Source organism: Sardina pilchardus, chromosome 11 (genome assembly GCF_963854185.1).
Source record: "Sardina pilchardus chromosome 11, fSarPil1.1, whole genome shotgun sequence".
In the NCBI taxonomy this organism is placed as follows: Eukaryota; Metazoa; Chordata; class Actinopteri; order Clupeiformes; family Clupeidae; genus Sardina; species Sardina pilchardus.
This window is the reverse complement of record NC_085004.1, coordinates 3595891-3605890: the sequence shown is the minus strand read 5'-3', so window position 1 is coordinate 3605890 and position 10000 is coordinate 3595891. Positions and strand designations below refer to the sequence as shown.

Here is a 10000-nt window from a genome sequence, read left to right as displayed (position 1 = left end):
GTCAGTAAACTGGGGCACGCATTGTGTCCCCTGGTTGCACATAGCTAGTGTTCACTGTCGACATGGCAGGGGAGGCAAATCGCAAGAACGTGATCAGTCACAAGAGTTGAGGAGATGCTGACTTCACTCTTTCTTTTTTAACTTCTTAAATCTCATTTGATTCTTAAAAGAGGCTGGAGCAAAAGGGAAAGATTACTGCAGGGAAAAGCTTTTGATTGTGTCAAATGGTTGCCTAAGTGGGTTGCACCATTCACTGACTTGCATGCCATATCATGTGCCACCACAAGGAAAAAAAAGAAAAGAAAAAAGAAAAAAAAAGAGAGAAATTTCCTTTCAGCCGTATTTGTGCCATTGTGGGTCATGCGCTTTTGCTGCCTCGTAACCCAGGCGGGGGCGGAGAGCAGGTTGAGCCCAGGCCTGGACACTGGGGTTTGTTTTGTGCACCGTGTGCCCAAGTCATTCTTCTTCTCCTCCTCCTCCTCCTCCTCTTCCTCCTCCTCCTCCTCCTCTCTCTCCCTCTCCGTCTCTCTGATGCTCCCCTTTAGCTGCACTGGGACATGCAGGGCTTTGGTTCTTTTTTCTACTGCCAAGGTTGTTTGTTGTCACTGTTGATTTCTCCACTTGTCAGATCTTTGGAAGTCACCTTAACACCGCGCTGGTGAAAGGCACTGGGTTGCGGAGTGGTACTCGATAACGCAAAAAGGTGTGAACTGCAGGGTTACACGAGGCTGGGGGGGGGGAGGTGAGGATCTTGGAGGGGGGGGCTGCTACTTTTTTTTCGTAGCGTGGTAGCACTGGCGGTGGTGGAGACGGCGTGGGTGTCTCCGGTTCAAATTGAAATGAATTCGCCGCAGTTCATTATCTCTCGCGAGTCGGGATTGTTGGTCTTGACACGTTCATATAAGTATTTGGCGCCATGGCAGCTCAATCAGGCCCGGGTCGCTGTTATCACCCTCTCATATCTCTGACGCGAGCGACGTCACCTGTCAAAACCAGGGCGCTGCAGCACACACACAGGGCCCTCTGCTGACATTGCCGTTTCCTTTTTGGTATTGTTCATTTCGACACAATCCGCCATATGCTCCCCCGCCGATGATGATAGCGTGGATAAAACATTCAGGTGTTGGAGCGCAGGCACGGGGGGGTCGGACACCACGTCTCCAAACAAGGCTGAAAGCTTATGAACTGTCAGCGTTCTGTCAGCTGCGAATGGCTGGGAAAAATAGCAGCACACGTGAACCCATTGAAGTGTTTGACTTTGTGTGGCGTTAGCAGATTTGGGTGGCAAAAGGGAGGAAGACAGAGAGAAAAGGGGAGACAGAGAGAAAAGATTCTCTCTTTCTCTCTCTCACATTGCCGGTTTGAAGTGACACTGAACACTCATTTTTTCTGTCTCTCTCTCTCTCTCTCTCTCTCTCTCTCTCTCTCTCTCTCTCTCTCTCTCTCTCTCTTCTCCACCTCTCTGTTGTTCCAGATGTGGGAGATGACCTGACCAAGAGCGGGGGGGCCGTGCAGCCTCCGACCCCCCAGCACCGGGAGCGTGGCGTGGGCTCGGCCATGAAGGACTGCCCCTACTGCGGGAAGAGCTTCCGCACCTCCCACCACCTGAAGGTCCATCTGAGGATACACACAGGTGAGCCGTCCTTCAGCGCAGAGCGTCGCGTCACACTCGGCACCTGTCCTGTCCTCCGGCGGGCCGCGACCGGTTCCACGGCGAGGGGTTCGGTTGGCCAGCCGGCGCTGCTCACTGGCGCCGCGTAGAACTTGTCCTTGATTAGAGTAATGATGTGGACACAGGAGTTCAATGGCCAAAATGAGACCCCCGCCGCGCTAACCCCTGGGCAAAGCTAATGCTAACTGGCAGGCAGAAATGTCCTAGTTAGCATGAGATCACCGCCACACCGCACAAGTGCTTCTCCACCACAGAGAGAGAACACAGCACAAACTGACATGGGCATAAGCAGAATGCACACAACGTTTTTTTTTACGTTGCAGAATAAAACAATAGTTTTAGTCTGAGTGGGAAAATAACCGTTTACTCGGCTCGGATCTCAGTAGATGGTCCGTAGATGCAAACTGTCCTCATTACAGCGTTTCATGAGGATGAAATATGTGCTCTCAGCACAATCCAGTGATCTTTCACAGCTGCATTTGTTATTTGTGCGCGACCCTGCACCAACTCTCTGAAGCGCGGTGTTGATACCAAACGCTTTATCCTTAAAACCCTCATCTTAGACAGCAGAGGGGAAAAAAGCGAAAACGAATGTCGGTGGAGTGCCAATAAAGGTATGGCCCTGCGCTCGCCCAACTTAAAATGGAAATCACTTGCAGCGCAGGAAATCATTTTTTTCTCTTCCTTTTTGGTATGTGCTTAAGAGGCAGCGAGGAGAGAGACCACCCAACGTGCATCCGTCCCCACTAATAAGTAGCACATACCTCCGCTCTGGCAGGGAATTAGGGAGTGATTGCATGGCAGGGCGCAGCGTTTGCTCACTGACGGCTGGGAATCCCCCGGCGAAGAGCACACCCCCCCCCCTCTGTCCAACCGCCAGCCGGCCAGTGCCTGTTCTCCCACCCCCCAATCCACCTCCACGGAGCGAAGCGCTGCAAAAGCGAAGGGGGCTTAAGCTCGTCCACACTGCCCCGGCGGCGGGGGAGCCGAAGGCGAGCAGCGGGGGGAGCTGTGTTTCTAACCCAGGGAGCATGAGTTATGCTTGCTCTGAGTGGAGGGTAAGGGTCCCCCGAAGGGCCATATTTCAGCCAAGAGGAAACAGAGGCCCTAGTCCCTGAGCCTCCGTTAACTCACTCACTTCGCTCGCTCGCTCGCTGCTCCAGTCCACGTGTGCGGAGAGAAGGGGCTGACGAGTGTCCAGCGCCTGCAGACGAGCCGCTCCCGGGCCTCCCGCTCTGATGCCTTCCCAAGCTGTGGTCCTCTCTCGAGCCGTCGGCAGTCCATCACTCCGTGTTTTCCTTGCGGCGAGGAGGTGCAGGATATGTGCCTATGTCTGTGGCATCCGCGAGCCGACTCGGCCATTAAAAGTCCATATTGACCCCTTGATGCAAAGCGGAGTTGACGCACAAATGACAGAGAAGCTCCCTTCAGTGTCCTGGCGTCAGTGCTCGTCACAAAAGGATTGCTTACTGAAAGGGTCTCGTGCATTGTGCAACACACAATGTTAGATTAATGACTCACTAACATTTTGTTGAAAGGAATGAAGTGAATTTAAATTTCTCTAAAAGTTAAAGAGCTAATGTTACGGTATTAATTTCCTCTCGAACAGTGAGTGGGAAAATATCCATTAGCGAAATTAAGCACAGTTTCTAGGTAGCTAACATTGTGCAGCGTACAGTGTGGGGCCATAGTTAATGAACACTGCAGAGGGTGATATTTCATTATACAAATTAATGCTCACATTTTAATGGGAAAGTCACATAATGAATCTAGGCTTCAGTGACAGCAATTAGAGACACAGATTGTCCCCTTCTGGACAAGGCAGTATTTAGCAGTAAGCAGCTGTGTGTAAAAAATAAAAAGGTCCTCACTCTTGACAACGGGTGTGCATAACTTGAGGGTGAAAAGAGGCAGCACAGTTCACACTCACCTTTATTTAAAAAAGAGGGACACGGGAGCCCGACTCCTCAGTTAACCTTGATGATGGAAAGCTTTGTCCTGGGGCTGTGTCAATGTGGGGACAAGGACCTGCCCCTTTTGGATTAGATGGCGTATTTCACTGCTACATTATGTAGTGTTATGAAGGCTAGCAGCTGAGCCTGGGGGGATGATTTGCAGTTGTTTCAGTGTGTTACTGAAGTGCTCTGCATTTTGTCCATGGCAGAAATAATGTGCTCTGTGCAAGAGTGTCTATTTCCAGACGTGGCCATTTAGATTTTTTTCTTTGAATAAATAAATAAATAGTGTGTAGGTTTGTGTGTTTTTTTTTTTTCAAGGCAAGATTTGATGGATTTGAGGTTCAAAATGTTATACATTTGGATGTAAGTACAAATAAAGTGTGTAACTATAGGTGTGAGGTGGGGCCTGCTGGATAGCTACTCTGGGTTTCAAGTCTCAGTCCAAATAAAACCAAAAAGAGGCACTTGTTCCAGCTCGAGTCAATCTCCCCTCTCCCTGCGGAATGCAAGCTGCCTTTTCACTATTATGTAAAGCCATATGGAAATTCATCTTAAAGTATGTCATATCTATTAACCATTTTAATTGCCCTTCTGTAGAGGCTCTGGGTGTTTATTCAGAGTGGTTACTATGGAATTGTGACAAATCGCACAAATCCAGATGAAATCAGTTTGAGCCGGACTTCTTCAAGTGCAGCTACCCACAGCACAGTGTTTAAAAAATGAGAAAAGTTGCTAGATGATAACAAATAAGAAGCATTCACTGACAAAGCCCCGCTGCATTTTCCCTGTCATATAGGAACAGATGGCAATTAGATATGTGTTTTTTTCCACACCATTTTTATTAAGTCAGTCTATCAACAACAGCAAGGGAAATAAACCATTCCCCTTTTTCTCCCTTAAATGATGAGAAATAGTCATTTCTCTACCTCTCTGCCTTGGCTATCCATTATGTTTTTCAGAGGTTGTGCTGTTTGTGTGGATATCAATTAAAAGTGGATTAACGGGTACATAATGACCTTTAGCAGTAAATTGTGTGTAATGTTGCAAGGCAGGATACAGTATATTCCCCAGATGTCACACATGCCCCTGACGTATGATGGAGCAGATGTCTTACTGAGCCCAAATGGTCCACAAAGAACACGCCACACACACACACACACACACACACACACACACACACACACACACACACACACACACACAGAGGGACTCATCATGCACAAATAGTTAACATACAACACTGCACATGTATTATGTATCATGTTGATTTCTCTCTCTCGCTCTTTGTCTAGATATAGGCTTTTTTATGCCATGTTTATGTTTGTTTACATGCATATGTTTACCGAAATGCGAAGCGCATTGTTATCAGACGTCACTGATAACAACTTTTGCATTATGTGTGTGTTTCTGTGGCAGTATCTTTAACAATGGATCTGAGCTCGAGCACAATGTGAAAAAAGGAAAGAAAAAAGCAGATCACTCTAATTTGGCTTTAATTTTGGGCCCAGAATATCATTTTGTCCAGTTAAAGGAATTGAGAATGATCATTTGCATCAGGGACGTTTCCTTATTAAATCAGGCCAAGCCCCTGTTATCCTGCTCACAGGATAAGCACTTATTGGGTTAAAAGCTCATCTCGTATGGTTTATTTTAAATATAATCCTCAAACGCGCTCTTGTGTAAAAGAGTAAAGCTCTGGTCCTCTTGTCTTTCTCTCCTTCTCTCTCATTCCTTCTGCCTCCCTCCTTTTTCTTTCTCTCTTTCTCTGGTATCAATATTGTATTGAGTTTGTGTTTGTGGTCCTTTATTTGGTAGCTGTGCAGTGGGTCTGCAGATCTTCGAGTCTTTTTCTGGAATGGTGCCCTCCAAATAATGATAAATTACTTGAGCAGTATGCCATTTGCTAATTATATCCATGATTTACTACAGAGCGAGACTTAAATCATTCAATTCAGTCTTGCGTAACAATGCAACATTTTTTTCAGGTTAAAAATGGTTTCCATGTGTATAATCTAAACATTTTATAGCTATATATACACACACACAATACTTGACAAACATCCTTTTATTTTTGGATTTTTCCATTCCTCTCCCTTCACTCTGAGGCTGCTGCTGCAGCAGTTCATTTTGGGCATGTTACCATGGTTAAAAATCAAGCTTAACATTTTGTTTATTGCTTATTGATTGCAAATCTGGCTTTAATTTTGGATATAGTGTAATTGCTAACAGGATATGTTTCATGCTAAGATATTGAACTATCATCCCCAGAAACGGTGGTTCTCAGTCTCAGCTGTTGTCTTCACAAACCTTTTTTTCACACCACATTTACTGGTGTCCTATCTTAACATAAATCTTCTGCATATGACCACAATGTGTCTCCACTCTGTTATGCTACAAGTCAGGACTCCTGTCATACATTAGTGACTAGGCATTTCATTCTCAATGCAAGTTGGGTTCAGTAATCATATATAATACCTCATGTGGATTTTAAGGGTTTAGGAATTATGATTATACCGCATGGCTTTGGCTTGCTTTCCTACAGTTCGAAAATGCATAGGAAACAATATCATTAATTTTCCAAAGAGGCAGCCATGACTTCCATGGTAGCACACTTGACCTCCATTTTATGTCCAATCAAGGAACAAACCCACATGTTACAGAATGGAAAGACAGTAATACAAATAACTATAATTAAAAAGTAAGCAGGGCTATAGAATTACTAAAGACGATTTACCCAGATTTTTAATAAACAATGTTAGAAAATGAAAATTAGACAAATTACTTGTTCAGACCTCTTCTGTCACAAACACTTGTGGTGTCACCACCACTGCCTTGTTAGACAAAACACTTTTCTCTAAATATAAAACTTGTTATGCTTTCAATGCAGTTACACATTAAACTTGTTATAGAGTGAGGGTGCCTGCTGTGCATTGCGCACTGCTCGAACTGTACTAATCCACATACTGAAATGGCTCTTTAGAAGAATGGCCATGTGTTGCCCATATGCACATTTGTATGTGTTTGTCTCATTTGTATTCTGCGCTCGGCTCTCAGAACGAGGGGCTTTCATCGTCCACATTTGGGTCCAAGAGGTCAGAGTGCATTCCCCCGAGAACACAGGGCTTCTGCTGAACGTGATTTATCCTTTCCATGATAAACTGCAAATAGAGAGCGTCCGAGAAATCACTGCCTCACCGCCAAGACAGACTCCTGACAGCAACCAAGGCCAAGGGGAAGAGAGGGGGGGGAGAGGGCTGGGGGAGAGGAGAGAGAGCGAGCGAGAGAGGGAGGCAGAGAGTGGGAGAGAGAAAGAGAGGGACGACACCAACAGGCAACAGCGGGCTCCCACCAGCACACAATCCCCCATGCAAACAGAGATAACATCCAGACAGTTTTGTTGTCAGCTGAAAATATGATCCCTGTAGTGGACTGAAGGCACCATATGGTGAAATGTTTTTTTTATTGCACCGACGTGAGTGATGGCTCACTCGGCAGAGCTGGATCGAGCTGGATCCACCCGCACTGAAAACCCAACATCCCCCCGTCCTTCCTGAGAGTATGCTGATGAACTAGCTGTTTATTGGGAGATGAACACTGTTGAATGTAAAGGATATAAGGCTGACAAGTCCATGTAATGGTGTTATCTCTCTCTCCCCCCTCCCTTTCTCTCTCTCTCTCTCTCTCTCTCTCTCTCTCTCTCTCTCTCTCTCTCTCTCTCTCTCTCTCTCTCTCTCTCTCTCTCTCTCTCTCTCTCTCTCTCTCTCTCTCTCTCTCTCTCTCTCTCTCTCTCTCTCTCTCTCTCTCTCTCTCTCTCTCTCTCTCTCTCTCTCTCTCTCTCTATCAGGTGAGAAGCCCTACAGATGCCCTCATTGTGACTACGCTGGAACCCAGTCCGCCTCACTGAAGTACCATCTAGAGCGCCACCACCGCGAGCGCCAGAATGGCAGCGGCCCCTCGGCCAACCACCCTCCCACCTCCTCCTCCTCCTCCTCCTCCTCCTCCTCGGAGCACAAGGAGGAGCACGGCAAGAGCGGCGGCGGCGGCGGCGGCGGCGGCGGCGTGTTCGCCCGGCCGGACGTCCTTCGCGGCGTCTTCAAGGGCATGATGCCCAGCAGCCTGGACTTCCGAGGCGGCCAGCTCCTGCCGCACCAGTGGGCTCCTCCCAGCATGCTCTCCCCGCGCGAGAGGGAGCGAGAGCGGGAGCGCGAGCGAGAGCGCCACGGCCTGGGCGCCGCCGACAACAACAACACCGCCGCCGAGAGCGCCAAGAACCCCGAGCTCCCCAACGCCGGCGACGGCCCCGCCAGCTTCTCGGACCTGGGCAGGGCCTACCAGAGCATGGTGGGCAACGGCGTCAACTTCCAGGGCTCCCTGCAGGCCTTCATGGACAACTTTGTGCTGAGCTCCCTGAAGAAGGAGAAGGAGATGCGGGAGGGTCAGCTGCAGGGCCCCCTCCAGCCCCCGGCCCCACACTACAGCCTGGACAGCGGCGAGCCCAAGGCCAAGAGGAGCACCAGCGAGGGCACCGGCAGTGGTGGCAATGCCAACCAGGAGGAGAAGCCCTCCGCGGACGCCAAGCCCAGCGAGGGCAAGCCTCGCCCGCACGCGCGCTCCCAGTACGAGCCGCTGGACCTGTCCGTCAGGCCCGACTCGGCCTCCCTGCCCGGCTCGTCCGTCACCATCCAGGACAACGTGCCGTGGCACGGCTGCCTCTTCTGCTCCTTCAGCACCGCCTCCGTCGAGCTCATGGCGCTCCACCTGCAGGCCAACCACCTGGGCAAGGCCAAGCGCGGCGCAGGGAGCGCGGAGGCCACCGACGGCCTGCTGGGCGAAGCCTCCCACGGCCTGGGCGCTAAAGGCCCCCTGGTGGCGCCTCCATCCCTCCTGCACCACCACCACGAGGCCTCCTCCACCACCCCCCGGGAGAGGGACATGGGAGAGCCTGGGGAGCTGAAGAGCGCCTGGTCCAACCACATGGAGCAGCAGCCCCCGCACAAGAGCTCCATGGGAGACTTTGCGAGCGACTTCTACAAGCCCTTCGGGCCGCTGTTCGAGGGCTCCGCGCGGGGCCTCCCGGGGCCGCTGGGGTTCCTGGAGCAGCAGCAGGGCGGCCGGGCGGCCGACGTGGGCAGAGCGGGCGGAGGCGGCGCCTCCCTGGACGAGCTCTCGGACAAGGCCTCCTGCGGCGACACGGAGGCGCCCGAGGAGCGCGGCCAGTCCGAGGAGGAGGAGCCCGGCAGGGAGGAGACCCCCAGCCGTCCCGCCTCCTCCAACAACAACACCGCCATCGCCTCCTCCGAGCGGCCGGCCGGCTACAACCACCGCGACGACGAGGAGGAGGACGAGGAGGCCGAGGCCTCGCAAGAGGAGATGGAGATGGACGATGATGACGACGACGACGACTCCCTGCCCACGCAGGTGCCTCTGCGCAACGAGTCCCCTCTGTCCGCCAAGGACGCCCTGAGATCCAAGAGCCTCCGCGCCGGGCCCTCCCCCCCACAGCCCCCAGCCCTGGAGAAACAGTGGCATCAGCAGCAGCAGCAGCAGCAGCAGCAGCAGCAGGGCCTGGGTCTCCTTTCATCTCACGGAGGTCCCCCAGGGCTGCTGAAGCCGGAGCAGGCCCATCTCGAGCAGCAGATGAACATGCTGTCCGTCCTGAGGGCCTTCAGCTCGGAGAACCTGGGCGCCTTCAACGGAGGCCTGGCCAGCAGCACCAGCGGGCCCAGCGGAGGCACCAAGAGAGCGGACGCACCCGGTGAGTCAGTCCCCCCGTGTCCCCGCTCCATACCGTCTACTCCCAGCTCATTCCCAACACCTCACTCACTCACACACACAGTCACACACACACACTCACACATTCACACGTGATAGCCACAGCAGGTTTACCTTAATGCACACATGCATAAAAAGAGATTACAAACGCCCAAGTTATTCAAATGGACATGCCGAACGCGAATTCATCTGACACTTTCCCCCCACAAAAGCTCTTTTGAAAAATAAAATTCAAACAAACAACAGACCCCTTTTTCCTGGCAAGATCAAAAAGAAGCAAGATTTACTCTAAAGTGATTTCAACCTTATTTCAAGCAAGTTTAGAAGCTATCGGCTGGGGCGGGCAGCCACAGATTAATCTTTATTACTAGTTGATATTACCTGAGCTGGAGCTCTCTCTCTTCCCCCACTCCTCCTTTCTCTTTCCCCTGACAGTGCGGGAGCAGGGCCGACCAGCAGCCAGTCAGAGGACCCCCCCCCCCCACCCCTACTGCTCCCCATGTCATCTCACCGCTTAACTATCTTAGCTTTCATAAAGCCCTCTCCCAAAAGCCCATTACTTTATAAGACCCAAAGATCTATGACCCTGTGAAAAATG

General features: G+C 50.9%; 1 protein-coding gene across 1 annotated transcript in view; it reads left to right on the top strand.

The window, feature by feature from the left end:
* Nucleotides 1–10000, top strand: part of znf536 (zinc finger protein 536) — an 84472-nt gene that overhangs the window by 36717 nt on the left and 37755 nt on the right. Inside the window, exons 3-4 of the mRNA XM_062549627.1 lie at nucleotides 1475–1633; nucleotides 7475–9385. Coding sequence (XP_062405611.1) covers nucleotides 1475–1633; nucleotides 7475–9385 — 2070 coding nt within the window. The remainder of the gene's footprint in view (nucleotides 1–1474; nucleotides 1634–7474; nucleotides 9386–10000) is intronic.